Source organism: Cebidichthys violaceus, unplaced genomic scaffold, assembly GCF_023349555.1.
Source record: "Cebidichthys violaceus isolate CVI_PGR_0920_01 unplaced genomic scaffold, fCebVio1.0.p SCAF_16, whole genome shotgun sequence".
Classification (NCBI taxonomy): Eukaryota; Metazoa; Chordata; class Actinopteri; order Perciformes; family Stichaeidae; genus Cebidichthys; species Cebidichthys violaceus.
The window spans coordinates 6,180,337-6,196,613 of record NW_027176329.1 but is presented as its reverse complement, the minus strand read 5'-3'; the positions used below and the strand labels follow the sequence as shown (position 1 = coordinate 6,196,613).

General features: G+C 40.3%; 2 protein-coding genes across 2 annotated transcripts in view; one reads left to right on the top strand and one right to left on the bottom strand.

Annotated features, from left to right (window-relative positions):
• Positions 1-12,046, bottom strand: part of nudcd1 (NudC domain containing 1) — a 41,462-nt gene extending 29,416 nt beyond the window's left edge. The window contains exons 1-5 of the mRNA XM_068710926.1: positions 11,904-12,046; positions 10,273-10,427; positions 8,416-8,601; positions 4,083-4,266; positions 2,834-3,025 (exon numbers count right to left, since the gene is read on the bottom strand). Coding sequence (XP_068567027.1) covers positions 2,834-3,025; positions 4,083-4,266; positions 8,416-8,601; positions 10,273-10,427; positions 11,904-12,018 — 832 coding nt within the window. The 5' untranslated portion in view covers positions 12,019-12,046. The remainder of the gene's footprint in view (positions 1-2,833; positions 3,026-4,082; positions 4,267-8,415; positions 8,602-10,272; positions 10,428-11,903) is intronic.
• A 258-nt stretch (positions 12,047-12,304) lies between these two features.
• Positions 12,305-14,509, top strand: eny2 (ENY2 transcription and export complex 2 subunit). The gene is made up of 5 exons (XM_068710927.1): positions 12,305-12,410; positions 12,595-12,665; positions 12,762-12,832; positions 12,908-12,982; positions 14,225-14,509. The coding sequence occupies exons 2-5, from the start codon at positions 12,598-12,600 to the stop codon at positions 14,299-14,301; spliced, it is 291 nt and encodes a 96-aa protein (XP_068567028.1). The 5' UTR covers positions 12,305-12,410; positions 12,595-12,597; the 3' UTR covers positions 14,302-14,509.
• Positions 14,510-16,277: the final 1,768 nt, after the last annotated feature.

Here is a 16,277-nt window from a genome sequence, read left to right as displayed (position 1 = left end):
GCTGGATTTCTTTTAGCTGCTCGCTATATATTTCGATAAGACAGAAGGGGGGGGGGGACTAGATCCATACACAGACGACCCGGTGCCAGTTTCCTCATATACAACACTCCTGTAGAGAAACGCTGTGCCAGAACTGTCGCGGTCCACACTCACTCTGTGATTACTGGCAAAGACTGAGCACTGAAATTGGTCCAATTATGATGCTCCGAACCAACAGACCTGCTCCGTATCTGGCAGGACCGCGAGGAACCGAGACGTGTTCATTATCACCTTTTGTTGTTGTCGACTGAATCAACAAAGAAACTAATGAGAAAGGGAGAGGGGAGCTGCCAAATCTTTCATTTCAGTTCCCAATCTTTTCCTTACCTCTGCAGTGTTCATCATTTGAACATCTCTGTTGGCCAAACTGATGAAACGACACATATACCAGCAACCACTATCCACTGACATCCCTTACATAAGTAGCCCATAGACAGGCAATGTTTTTCGGTTTCAGAGACTTCTCCAGCCACTCAAGTGACCTCCGTCTCTCCTCCCACCTTTGCATCTCCTCTCTCATCACTTTCAAGCCTCTTTGAAGATGCTTCCCCTCTTGACACCTAATCCACTTCTTCCACTCCGAAAGGAGAAAGGCAGAGAGCTGATAAAAGGATTGACTAAAAAGATGCCATTATTCTGCTTCTGCACCATCAACACGTGCACACACACACACACACACACACACACACACACACACACACACACACACACACACACACACACACACACACACACACACACACACACACACACACACACACACACACTTTGCCCTGTCTCGGTCACCTGAGGTGTTTTTTATTCATCTTTTGAAAAAGAGGTTGGCTGTTTGTCTGCTTGTTTTGAGGTTGTGAGTAGAACCGAGTGTGGAAACAGGAAAAGGAAGAAAAAACAGTTGGATATGTTTGGTTTAGCTCAAAATCAGGATGTTCTGTGAATTTAAAGGTTCTATACGATATTCAGAGCATTAACATGGCAGCAAACAAATATTTTCTATGTAAAGATACATTGGAGTCTACATCAGCAGAGAATGAAGTCACTCTCCCTCTGTGTGTGTGTGTGTGTGTGTGTGTGTGTGTGTGTGTGTGTGTGTGTGTGTGTGTGTGTGTGTGTGTGTAGTAATCAGAGCTTTTCTGTGCTTTGTTTCCATAAATGGGTTAGCAGTTTGTGCCTTTAACTGCCCCAATAGTTAGTTCACTGCGCTGCGCTCATACGGAAGTTGCAGCCGGTAACGCTGTCCCGACCGAAGCGTTGTTTGGCTGCTCGCTCTTTACCCCCGTTTCAAGTATTTATGCTAAGCTAAGCTAACCTTCTCCAGACTTTACTCCATCAATATTTATTGTACAGGCATGAGTGGTATCAATCTTCTCATCTAAGTCCCGGCCAGAAAGTAAAATCATTCCAGTCTCTTAATTGTGAGAACGTGCTACTTTTCACAACTTTGGGCTTTTGACTGTTGGTCGACGATCATTTTGGGCTCAAGTAAGGCATTTATCATTATTTTTGACATTGTAAGACAAAACTGTTCATTGATTAATCAACTATATAACAATTATATTAATGAAAAATATTCAGCAATTGTAGGCCTATATATGAATCCCCATTTCTTTATGACCACTGCTGATGAGGGAAGAACGATTATGGTGTGGCTTTGTCAGACAAACAACGTCAGTACAAGCAGCAATAAATGGCCTGTGAATGTATCCGAGTACCCACAGGCGGATTACCAGCTCTGACAGAGACCCTGGCCTGATTGGGAATATTCTGTTGCCTGCTCAAGCGTTTCTATGGCTACAACCCAGCGAGTCAGTGTGTGCCTCTTAAAAGGTAATGAGAGGAAGAAGCGAACGTTGCTCGACTGAAAACAACCAGACGCAACCGCATGATGAATATCAACCGGAAACCGTCTCATCACAGAAATGCCAAGAAGTGAGTGGTTCGGTGATGATCCGTCTTGTGTGGAGGGAGGCCGGGCAGCAGCTCAGAGTCCAGATGATGTTTGTATTTCACTTTGTTTCAACAGTTTTACAGACAGACTGGTTTGCTCTTTGGCAGGTTTCAGACTGCGATCTTAACAAGAAAATAAAAATGTCTGAAACATGAGTCAGACTGTTTCAAAGATTCTGATGCGACATCACCACTTTTTCTAAATTCCATCAACAAAATCTTGAGCCAGAGTCTCGTATCGTGGCTAAACTTTGGATTGAAGCAGAATATTTTTAGAGAGAGAGAGAGAGAGAGAGAGAGAGAGAGAGAGAGAGAGAGAGAGAGAGAGAGAGAGAGAGAGAGAGAGAGAGAGAGAGAGAGAGAGAGAGAGAGAGAGAGAGAGAGAGGAGGTGAAATCAGAGGACTATTGCACGCAATGTTTATTGATTTTAATATTAGTAATAATATTTATCATTTGAATGTCAACATTTTGAATGAAGCTTCAAAATATGAGCGTCTCTCTCCAGCTTTTTATGGACAATAATTTGCGAATGTAATTGTTTTTCTTAAAGCGATATCAGTTGGGGGAACTTCAATATTGCCCAACCTGTCAGCTGAATGTGTAAATAGGGAACACCGTACCCATAACAACTTTATAAAGCAATAATGTGTCAAAGCGAGTGTTTCAAAGCTAGGGTTTCTAACACAGAAAATAACAGGTAGTGGCATTGATGAAAAAAAAGAAAGGCTTTTAAAGTGTCAAAACACCTGGTAGAGTTGTGATGTAAAGAGGGGAAATCTCGCTGCGCCTCAGTAATAACTTTCTAGCAGTGTGCTGGCAGATTTCTCAGCAGCACCTCTGACCCACCTGTCTTCTTCTCCACCTCCATGGGCTCTGGGTCGGGCAGCTCCACGGGGCGACCGTCCACATGTGTGAAGGCAAACGGTTTCTCAGAGGCCACCATCAGCCCCTTCCCCTGCGGCTCCACCGCTGCGTAGTGAGGCACCGACTTTCCCCTGAGGACCCTCCTCTTCTTCGCCTCGTACTTCTTCTCCGGCCCTGCATGAGGAAACCAAACGACACGGTGATAAAAAGGGTGTGAAGCCATCATGTCTCGCGTTAAACTCTGACAGAGACCGGCATCGTTGACATGTTTCATGTATTTTACTGGACTCAAGTCGCTTCCATCAGGGCGCAGTCATGTTGAATATCCAATCTTTTGTTCCGTCAGCCATTAGCTCTTTGAACAAAATATAACTGGTCTGCACCCCGTTGCGACAGTGAGCGGGCCGGTCTCCTGGTTACGTTTTTTTGGTTTTCAGTGACATACACTTTTTTGTATGTATTGCTTTTGTTTTATTAATTGCTGTATTTTTTGTATTTATCGTTCAATTGACAACTGTCTTTAAACTAAAGTGCGCCCTTCTCTTCTTTCTAACCACCATCCACTGATTACTACAATATCTCACACAGACGAAAACTTTGAAGTCAATCAATAGGTAGCTTATTACAGCAGATGTTATATTACAGTATAGAGTCTTTACTGTAGAAAAACTAAAGGAGATTGAGACTGAAACTAATTACCTCTCCAGTGATGTTCAGGAAAAATTGTGAAGCTCATTGACAAAATATAGATTTAGTCAAACATTGAGACACTAAACAAACAACAAAAGATTATTCTACAGCTGGCAGATATCAAAGGGCTGCATCTTTAAATCCAACTTAATGAGGAAGAGACGCTCCAAAGGCTGCTTCTGTTTTTTCTTTTTCCAATCTTTGAATCATTAGTCAGTGTCTTTCTTTCTCAATATGTGCCAAGAACTTTGATGAAAATATGTCTTGCCAATGTTTGCTTTAGAGTACACTAATCTCATCCGGGACATAATAATTACAGCGCATTAATGGCAGAGCGTGACTAACTTCCTAGTATGGCTCGATTAACAAAGAATCGTGTCGTCTGCTGGCTGTTAATATTGTGAAGATGAACATGAAAACGAAATAACAGGCTGGAAACTTTGCTCTTAATTCAGACCTAATTATGTGTGACACGCTTGTCTTGTCTCATTTGACTTCATGCTCAATTACTGAAATGATGATAGGCCAGTGAACCACCCACCATGTCCTGCGGTGTTGGCGACTGTGATCCACTCAAGAGACACAGAGTATCCACTTCCTTTGGTTTCCTGCGGGTCTTTCTGGATGCGGAGCAGCAGGACCTCCACGGTGTGGACTCCCTCCTGGACATGTGAGATGCTGTGGAGGACGGTGAAAGGCTCCCCCGTGTCCTCACTGAACAGTGGCTACGGGCACAGAATCAACAAATACGATCACTTTAACAAGACACAGTTGAGAGTGGGCAAAATCTGTCAGCTGGCATTCATTTTAATACAATAAAGCTTTAAGTTTTCATATACGTAAATGCAGTTTATGCAGGTGTGGTAAACCGGGTCAATTTGGTGAGGAAAAACTAAATATTATAAGCCAGCTACGAGTGTGAAAATGTATTTCCCAGACTATCTGAAATGAATATTACTCTAACTATTTAGTATTCATATAATGCACTCGTCATTCGTTTCAAATTTCTCATTTTATATCACTGTAAATTGCAAATCCAAAATCTTCGGGTTTTGGACAAAACTAAATATTTTAAAAAACATTTTAACGCCCTTAAACAATAGTAAAGATAATCATTAGTAGCAGCCAATCCGCTGAGGTTTACATCTCTTAAACCTTGACAACCTGTTGTACTTTGAACGGAGGCAGCAACCTTGCTTCATTTGGAATTGATAGAACTGGCTATTCAGCACAATAGATCACCACGTCAGGCCACCTCACCTAAAATTATAAAATGAAACGTTTATCTTCAGGCGGACGGGTCTGAGGTGCCATTTCACACATTTAATGAGTGTGATGATTGTTTACAATGTCACCAGCAAATGTGCCGAGCTAATTTGATCAGGAAATGAGTTGGGTAACCTCTCGGATAGAACACTACCTGCAGATAATAGCTATTATCACTGTATTTCTATTGACTTTTTCAACTGCATCGAGGATATTTAAAGTCGATGTGGATGTTTTGTTCTTTACATCCGTCTTCAACTTGTATTTATATTCTATGCTGTAGTGTGTTCTGAAGCCAAATATCAGGGTTTCTAGGAGAATATCCAAGACAAAGAAATGTGTGCTTATAAGCAAAGATGTTGCTAAAATTTAGAAAGAGACATACATTTACATTCGGCCCACACTCTAAAAAATACTTTCAGTCAAAAGTATATTTGGTTAGAGGTTGGTCTCTTTAAAAACGAATTATTGTCAGCCAGCTACACATATGGGCTTAAATGGTAAAAGGACTTTTATAGTGCTTTTCTAGTCTTCAGACCACTACACTAGATGTCATTCACCCACCATGCAAGGTGCTACCTGCCCATCAGGCTCTATCTAAGCATCGACACCAGGAGCCAGGGATCGTACCGACGATTTTCTGATTGAAGGACGACCCGCTCTATCTTCTGAGCCACAGTCGTCCCAAAATGTGTATTAATCCCAACACATAAAAACTAATTTCACCAACAATCGGAAATCAAATGAATGTTACTATAACTTCAGTATTCAGACAAGGCACACCTTGAAGATCACCTCTCCTTTATATCATCTGCTGACGGCGAGAAGTCTGTAGCATTTGATTAGTACCAAGGAGTGCTCTTTATTAATAACCATTACCCATATGTAACATTTTAAACTTGTGAGGAGTTTAGAGGTGTTAGAACATTTGAATATAAAACTTTAGAATAACCTTTAATTTGTTAACATTAAATGAGGACTTATCCCGTCATCATCCGTTTACGCTGTAAAAGACGCTTTAATGGAGGCCACAGCATTAACTGTTAGCATCAGCTGCACTTTAAAAAAAAAAGGACATATTTGTCTTTATTTTATCAATAAAATGCTAATTTAAACTAGTATTTCTCAATCAGTGTCTGCAGTTGTCCGGTTATGAAGGTGATGTGATGCAGAGAAGGCAGACTTCAGTGTGACTGCATAACAATATCTGATTTATGAGTCCGGCTATAACCGGTGCACACACAAACCACGGGGAAAGATCCCCGCGCGCTGAGACTTTTAGAACAGACAATTAGAACACTGGACCGACTCGAGGGCTTGAATCTTCATTACAAATTCCACTCTTGAACTTTGCTTTCAGAATAACATCAAGTGTGCTTGTTCTGAGGGGGAACTCTCATTTGAAGCCAAATCCCAACTGCAGCCTCTTTACAGGATAAAGTGCACAAAGACTAATCTTATCAAAAAGCTCTCATTACTACAAGCCGAGGTTAGCTTTAGAAACTGGTTTTAAAGCCTGAATTTGCATAACAGCAAGTGTATATGCTGTATAACAGGATATAGGAGTAATTAATGCATTAGTTGGGGACTATTTTCAGCCAGGGATTAATACACATTTCAGTACGTAGGATGGAGTTATATTGTTCATCATAATGATCCCTAAGAAACAGTGCGGCTCAGTGATGCCTTTGAATAGATTTTGGATAACAATGGAGCTCTAAGGCCGTCAATGGGACTTCTGTCATCCGATCACGCCTCGACACATTAACTGTCAAGTCTGTACGCTCCGATATCGGATCTTGCTCGCATTGATCCGACCAGCCAGACCACATGCCAAGGTGGCCTGTGTGGCTCGCATTGAGTTTGGATGTCCGTGAGGTGCAGACAGCATGTGGGTACAATCGGGCCAATTTATCAAACGTAGTTCTCCATCATCTTCCTCCAACGCGGGAGGAGAGCAAAGGGAAAGGAGGAGGAACACAGCTGGGAGCTGTTGTTTGAGTCCTGTTGTGTTTCTGATGATGAAAACTCAACAATTCCTGATTTTGCTGCTTCAAAATGAAATATTTTAAATAAAATAATAGAATTTTATTGTGAAGAATTCATAGAAAAATGGGTTTATCCCAGGATGAGCGAAGCTTTGCTGGCGGCATGCTTCAATAAAACAGCTCTACTAACACTGCAGGAGGAAGAGTACAGAGTAAAAATAACAGGGCTGTTATTGTGAAGAATATTTGGGAAACGAAATGCGTTTATTCACCGTTTTACAGCGGCTCCTTTGACCACAAAATATATATCTGATCAGGCAGATGGAAGTGAAGTGTCAAGTGTGGACACACATACGCAACCAAGGCGCAATTCTGATCTAAAAGTCGCATTGACACGACAAGTGTATCCACAGACGAAGGCTCAGAGGAACAAGCTCCATCAGGCTTTGGATACAGAGAGTACTTTATAATAAGATCACTTCATTATTGTTTTTGGTCTTTTCATGTGGTTACTTTCTATATACATTTTTTATTGGATGGGGGAGAGAGAGGGGATGAAGTGCAGCAAAGCCTTGATACATGGTGGTGCATGCTCCACCAGGTGAGCTACAGGGGCGCCCCCTCATGGAGTTTATTGACATTTGGAAACATTTGAATCATCTCTAGCCTCGTCTTTCAACTACTTTACGAGTTTTAGGAGATGACACAAATATCAAACGTGGGCATGTCACCATCAAAAGTGTCTGCTGGCGTAGACAAACGTATTTGTCGTGGTTAGAATTAATCACCTTTTTTTATTACTACTTTTTATATAATTTTATAGCTACATTATTAAAGTGCCGTTTTCAACAAACTCAAAAAGTCCCTGAATGCATATCACATTCTTTTGCGATGCGTTTGTTGCGCAGGTTGACTTCACACTGACGATAATAAACGGATATATTGTGCAGCCGTGACTATCTGGCTTTGGACACTCACTGTCCAGACATTCAAGCCTGGACTCAAGTGACATTACAAGATGAACACATACTAACACATGGTGGTGTTGAGCCAAAGCAGCTTTGTTGTTACAGTAGTGCATGGTGACATATTTCCTCTTAACATACAGCTTGCAGCGCGTTCAGTCTTTGTTGCTGCACTTCCACTCATTCACCAGTAGAGGCCAGTAAAGGGTAATGATTAGCTACTCCCCTTTACTCTCACATTATCATTTTATGGTTTTTATCACTATTGCTTCTTATTACGCCTGACTTTATCTTTTCATGCTATGGTTTTAGTATTTATACATACAAATTTTATTTTGTATATTATTTCACTAATTTATTTATTTGAATTCATTTATTTTTCTTAACTTAATTTAGTGTGCATTACTCTCTTCATCTTATCTCCATTTTCGTCTGGTCAGTCATTTGTAAAGCACTTTGAATGGCATTTGATTAGTTTCAAAGGTGCTACTGTATATAAATACAACTTGATTAATATATTGACATTGAATGCTAGATAACATTGCAACTGATACACTTTATATCCTAACGCAAATGTCTACATTATGGAAAACAGAGAAGTTAGAACGTATCTTTGTGTATTACTTGAAGCAGTAAAAACAGCAGTTGTACTTACTTCCCACTTGGTATGGGAGCTGTCTCCCCTCTTGCCGGTGCGGAGGAGGTAGAGTCGGCCGGCGCCGTCGGAGAGAGCCGCCCAGGTCGCGGAGGTGAGGCTGAGGGACGCACAGAGACGATGCTCGCTCTGGCTGGAGTCAGCGGTTAAACGGTAGACCTCTCTGGGCTTCCCCAGGGCCGTGTCCTGGATTCACAACACACTGATTAAATATTACATTACAAATATAAAATGATTCCTTTGGTGTATAAAATGTCATTAAATAGTGAACATTCAAATTTGTCAAATGCAAAATCTTTGTTTTGTTAGACCAACAGTCCAAAACCCATTCATTTACTGTCATATATGACAAAGAACATCAGCAGATCTTCTCATTTGAGAAGAGGGAATCAGAATGAAAGATGTTGCCTTTTTTTGCTTGAAAAAGTAGCCATATAATTGAGTAATTGTTTCAGCACTAGCGGTGGAGAAAAGCATCGCAAACAAAATCCATTTTGTCCCTAAAATGAGGAAAAAAAATGGTTGAATAATGTAAAATGGGTGACACGCCTGTTCTCACTGCTACTGAACTATCGAATTGCATTCTTTAAGCAGCGCAGTGATGACTCACAAAGACTGAAACACACACACACACTCAATCAAAGCTGTGAACTACAGAGAAACACAAAGGTCACTGCTTAATGCTGAACGGGGCATTTTCATCCCACAACAACATTCTGCAATTACCCTCCGATATAAAGACACACAGCAAAACAGGATTTCCATAATATTCTTCCTGCTCAAGAGCCACGTGACAATATCCTGAACATTAGAGCTGACTGACATAAAAACAACGTGTAACTCATCAAAGAGAGACGGAACTGTCATGTGGCCCGCCCATGTGACTCGCCTCACATGTAATTCAGATGCTCATTAGTGATAGATAGATATGCCACCGCATGAGGATCAATTACTCCTTGCGTGAACTAACAGCGTTTCATAAGGAGTGTGCAGCGGCTGCCCCGTTGTTGCCATGGAGCGTGACACTGCGTATTATATTGATACCTAATGCACGACGCACCTTTGAGACCATTTTCAGCGTGGACCAACTGTGTGCAAATGTGCGCAAGAAAAGGCTCGTCAGGGACGATAATTACCATGTGATGATTGTAATTAGAATGTGAGAAACACATTTTCATAAAAGGGTGATTTAATGATGCCACTGAAAGCCAGAAATACTGTCTCACAGGATTACAGCCTGATGATCAGCATTCAGGCCACCAATTATCTCTAATCATAGCCAATGATGTCTTGGACATAAAAGAAGTCTCTGCTGAAAAGGTCTCTGGGCTGATTTTGCTCATCGTCTTAAGATCTTGGCTTTCGGTAACGGACCTGGGTTGTTACTTTAAGTCAATTACGTAATCACACAAGGACTCATCCAAAACTTTAGCTTCCGTGCCGATTCATACGACGGACAGAAGACGGAATAAAAACTTTCCCTTGAATACTGAGACTCTCACTGCCGATCCAATTGTCTCTAATTGAGCATCTTAAAACAAGAGAACAGCTTGTAAAACATTTTTCAAACACGATTTTCTCCTGAGATCACATCAGAAATGCATCGTGGGCTGATGCTGCTATTACACAGGTATTTGGTCACCACCTGCTGGTGTGTCAGGTGCATTAAAGTCCACCAGCAATTCAGCTGTCACAACATCAGAATCACAACCACTTTATTTGACATGAGCAGTAAACACACAGGAATTAGCCTCACAGTCAGTGTGGGGGGGGGGACGAGATAACGATGAACACAAACGTAAATATCTACCAGGAACAAGGACTCGCCAGAAAAAGCAGGAGGAGTTAGAAGCTTACCAAGGTGACGGTGAGGCCGAGAACCCGTCCTTTGCAGTCTACAAACAAAACGCTGTCTTCATACCACGGGTCCAGGTGGAGGTAGTTGTACATGCCAAAAGCACGCATGTGTTCCAGGGTGTAGTGAGTGTCCTTCAGCTTCACTTCCTCCACAGCTGCAGGAGAGGCGGGGAAGCAGAAATGTTAAACAAGGCATTAAAATGAGGCAGCACTTTTGAACTTTTTCAATAACGTACGAGTGAGATTAATAAAACTCCTGTTCCACATTAAGGAGACACAGTGGACCTCTGTATCAACATGCTATTAATCTCAGAGTTAGTCAACACTAGGGTTATGACTAATAGGTGGCAGATTGTGACACTGGCTTTGCTGATCATTTCTGTATGTGACTAAATACGACTAATTAAAAACAGAAAAAAAGAAGCATAATAAGAGAAGCATGTCCAAAAACGTGTTTGTTCCTACATTGTATTAGGACCCATAGAAATGCATGTCTGCTGCTGTGGCCAAATTAATGCAAAAAAGCATTCTTTCATTGTCTACTTGTACCTTTACTTTCATGTCCTGACTGAGCTTAGACCTTTTTCACTTTGGTATTTTGTGTGTTTTATATATTTTTGGCTCTTCACACGTTGTAGACGAGTAAAAGCAAATCATTCCTGCCAAATGCAATTAAAATAGTTGATGCATAGCCTCCTCTGCCTCCTCCACAAACTAAATCTTTCCACAGGCTCCTCGCTGTTTTCTAAGTAGATTTCCCAACTGCATTTCCTTATCTTGTGCTGTTTTTAATGCTGTGCAGTGAACCTAAAGGAAATTTCCCACATTGTAGACAATAGAAATTCCTCACTGACTAGCAATGCTTTCAGTAAACAGCTACATAGATGAAGTTGTGTTTGTATACTATGCAAACATTGTTTTCATCACTATAATCTGCAGTGAATACAAATAATGATGTTAAGTTACTCCTTTTGTTAGGGGCCCCCTAAATCTGGGGTGGCCCAACTATGGCACCCGGTCCAACCACGGCCCGTTGATTGTTTTTAACCCTTTTCTTTTTCAAATATCTTAATAACTATCTCTGGCTTAACCCCGTGGCACAGAAACCAATACATTACATAATATTAGACTCACATTTGCATTATAATCTGTTCAAATGGCCCAAAAAGGAATACAGGTATTTGGCCTGTTTTAATTTGACTTATTTACAGATTTACCCCCATTTCATTTTCTATCACGTGGGGTTTTCTGGTCCAGAACCACTGGATTTTTTTTCTCACTTTTTTGCCACTGGCTGAAAACTACGCAGTGACTATTGTTTAGCCCGTGACTCCTCATTTATTTTCTATTTATGGCCCACAATTTTAAAAAGTTTGTCCACCCCTGACTTAAAGTATAGCTTAACTGGGGACCTTTAGCCACTGGGCTACAGCTAGAGCAGCTTTCAGCGTCATTACCTGGCATAACAAAAGCACGTTTTCAATTATAGCAAGATGCTAATTAAAAACAACTCAGCCCGTTACTCATGTTAGCTTACAGCTGTGCCAGGTGTGATGAATTAGAGCTTTCAGTGGGGTATCAGTGCTAGGCTAGCACTCTTGCTAACTGTACTGCAAGTTAGTTTCTCTCACCAGCATCCAGCTCAACGCAGTACGTTGGTATGGCGTCCAGAGATAACCTGTAACTTTCAAAGCTGGGGTCCAACAGCTCTCTGTTGACCTTCAAGGTATAATTCGACGCAGCCATGTCTTTGTAAATGTGACAGGCTTGTCCACAAGTTGGTGGGAAGCAAGAAGATGCTGTGGAAGTCACACGTTTCCTGTTGTATGCGCACCCGGAGACATTTGTACAGCGGACATGAGCTCGTGCGCTCATGGGAGGTTGAGTTCTTGTATTTTCTCTCAAAGCGTTTTCATTACATGTTTTAATACATTTAGTCGTCCCAACGAAGACGCATTCGTGCGGAGATAAAGTTCAATACATGAAAAGTTTATTTTTTTTACCAATGACGTTGTCGGTTTGTGGCGAATTTAGCGCCGCCAAAGCAGAACCTTTACGCTTTTAACGTGTTTAGACGGTACGTTTATGTGAAGGAACCGTGTGTTCCCCCAGCTGATCCATCTCGACAAAAAAAAAAGGTAACGTCTACCTAATAGCGAGCAAATTAAAACATTTTTTTTAGTAGCTACGTTCTCCTGAAATCGTTGAATCCAATCGGAAACGTCTACTGTGTGTGTGTGTGTGTGTGTGTGTGTGTGTGTGTGTGTGTGTGTGTGTGTGTGTGTGTGTGTGTGTGTGTGTGTGTGTGTGTGTTTTAAACAGATCATGAGCAAAGACTCCCAGATGAGGGCTGCAATTAACCAGAAGCTGATAGAAATGGGGGAACGGGAGCGGTGAGTCGAGCTCTTCAGTGATTTGTGGTCGTGGAATTGTTTTTAGAGACAGCGGTTTGTCATTCATGTCAACTGAATACAAATGTGTGTCCGCAGCTTGAAGGAATTGCTCAGGGCAAAGCTGGTGGAGTGCGGATGGAAGGATCAGCTGAAAGCACACTGCAAAGGTTTGTTGTGCGAGTATCTCTGTGTGTAACGGGGCTTCTGTGAACCTGGCGTTACTGATCGGTTGTTTTGTGCAGATGTGATCAAAGAAAAGGGTCTGGAGCACGTCACAGTGGAGGACCTGGTCACAGAAGTAACACCAAAAGGCAGAGGTACGGATCTTTAAATGCAAACACAACAGCAGGGGGTAGAATAAGTACAGAGATAATAACCAGGATGAGTTCTGTTAATGAGCTTAATGTGGGGTGGTGTATAAAAACTCCTGCTGCACAGTCAAACTGTGGTTAAAGCCACAGAACTTTATTTTAAATGCTCATAACATCACGTATAGATGTGATAAGTTGTATTCATCCCACACAGAGAGACAGTCAATGAGATGTCACGTTATAACAACTAGAATACGATACAATTATGAACGTGGACTTTAAAGTAAGTGAAACATTTAAGAATATAAGGTACTTAATACAGTCACCATAAACAAATGCAAGATATTTCCATTTGGTGCAGCCATAAGAAATATGGAATATTTCAGCTTTTGTAAAGATGATACATGATGCTTTAAACAACAAGTGGATGCAGAACATTTATACAATACTGCGAGGAAAATGGACTTTGATCATCTAAAACTCAAACTTAAAACTTAAACTTGAAAAAAACTTAGTTAAACTTAACTGAAAAAATTAACTTAAATTAAAAAAAAAGAAAAAAGCTTAATTTCAAAACCAAAATCTAAACTTAAAAAACCTGCAAATGTAAAACCTAAACTTAAAATACCTAACCTTAAAGCTAATTACAGCTACTATATGAGGGGGACATTTGGGATAACTGGAGATTTAAAGAGGTTAAAGTACTGATGGTTCTATTTAACTACTATTTGTATTTCAATGTTCAAACTCTACATTTAAAAAGATTTTATAAATAAATAAATAATGTCCTTGGTCCTTTATAAACTGCTATTGGATCCACATCTTGCTAGTTTGCATCTGGCATGATTCTGAACACGAGTTTCTTAATACTCAGTGACAGTTGATTAGAACAGTGCGTCAGTTAAAAACTATGTAATATGTATATCTAAGTATTTTATTTTATTAATCTTTTTTTTTTTTTTTTTTACAATTACACAATAGTTGCTGAGATCATTATCACGTACTAACACAGCATGCCAATGTCTTTCAATCCGAGCTTCACAGAACAAACGCTCCGCTGTAAACATAAACAGCACATTGTTGAGACTGTGGTAATCTATGAGTCATTTAGTGGCTGTGATTCATGGTGCTGTTGTTCTGAACTGCATTTTACTGAAATGGATAAGCAGACATGCCTTTATAATGCAGTCAACAACGTCAGTGTAGTGATCATAATGTGTGTTACTGCTCCTTCTCCCTCCGATGCAGCACTCGTCCCGGACAGCGTGAAGAAAGAGCTGCTGCAGAGAATCCGAGCGTTTCTAGCTCAACATGCTACCTTGTGAATGGTTCACCGTCTAGACTTTTTTTTTTTTTTTTTTTACTCACAATTCAAATCCAAAACTGATGTTTGTTCTCATTGTGAGCGACGCTGAAGTGTTATTTTTATTTTTATTTTGTATCGTGTGTTTTCATATTGATTTTAGTTTGTTATGCAGCAGTTTTGGATAAAAATAAAATAAAACAAATAAAGTCATGCCTATTTTTAGTCATTGGGGGTCCTGACATTCTTTGATGCAGCTGAAGACCTGTTTGACTTGATGTCTTTGTTCAAACCTCCCCAAAAAATGCTGACTTTTTGTCCCCATTAGTTTGTTTCTCAACCTACCACATGGTAACTATTATGTTTTAAAATAGACCGTAGATGGTATGCCAGAAATGTCAGTGTCTGCCTCTCATACTTATGAGGCTCTTTAGTTCTTCAGGGCGTTACGTAAGAAGACATTTGTTTGTGAACTACTCATATCATTATTATTATTATTACAGAGAGCTTATTTGTTGCATCATTTAAAAATTTCTTCTTAGAGACAAAACATTTCGCCGTGGTCAAACACACCTCGTGCACTGAGCTCATGCTTCTGCCGTTGTGCAATTTGCCTTTTCAGTAAATGTGTTTTCTTTAGTATCACTCAGAGGAAGTTCATGATCACACGTCTTACATCACCGTCTGAACTCACCGGACAACATATCTAGAACTTTTTTTTCTTTTCAAGTTTCCTAACTTCATGGAAAGAATTTGTCATATCAGCGTGCAGACTTTAGAGAATACTGACAGTGACGGGGTTATCATACTTTTTCGACTATTTTTAGTTTGGTGCGTAGGCGGTGTGAGAGCTGGTGTTTGTGTCCGCATACAGGAGGCTTCAGGGTTCAACCATCATGTGTTGTTTTCAGTCGGCCACGTGGGTCACAAATCTACTCGCCCAAAGTCAATTTTTACTTTCCCCATATTCAAACCGCTTTATTCATTAGCGGATAAGTTAATTGTCATATTTGATCTTCGGCCACATCCTCTGACGAAAGTTTCCATGATAATTAAAATGCATAAATACTGCGTTCCAAATTTTAGTGCAGATGCTCTTACAAAGTACGTACTGTTGCACGCAGTACGCATTCAATTGTGACACACTACTTCTTCATAACATGGCATCTTGAACTTTCACCCTCCTGCTCATATATCTGCTGGGCAAAGGATTGTGGGTCAGAATAGCCAGAAAAGCGTGCTGGCTTGCATACTGCAGTAGAACATCCTGGTACTTTTGGCAAACTGCATTGGACATACTATATATCATTGCATACTACCTGAGCGTTCCAACACTTGTACTACCAGACTATTTAGTATGCAAGATGCAATACATGACTCAACACTAATCAGTCTCATCCTCACTCATCATAACAAGTCTTCCTAAAATGATGAGGTTGAAGTTTCTACAAAATTATAGTAATTTGCTTACATTTTTTAAAATCCAACATTTTTAAATTGAAAAAATAACTTTATGATTTTATGGTACATGAGAAGCTCACAATTTAACACCTATATTTTGTCTGTTTAATCTGTACAAAACTTAAAATGTTGTGCGTAGTTGAATTCTACACCACTCATAGATTTTCCTTTTAATATTTGTATTTGTTTTGGCCGCTGTGTCTTTCTTTGGAACATCTGGCTGTCTGTTACAGCAGAGATCCTCAAGTTAACCCCAAAATAAACAGCCAAAGATGTTCTCACATCCTGTAAATGCTTCACTAGTCATAAAATGGGATTTTTGTACTTTTTTTGTACTTTTTTTGTACTAAAGCTTTTAAGCCAGAATCCCTTGGTAGTTTCTATATTTTATAACATAAGTAAGTGATCATCTGTTTGCCTGACCACCACTGCATAGTAAAGTCTCACTAATCCACAGTCCTTTTACTTCTCTGATCCTGTACTGTAAGTGGTCAAAGTAAGCCCCCTATCCAAATGTAATATGTTTGTCTTGTAATA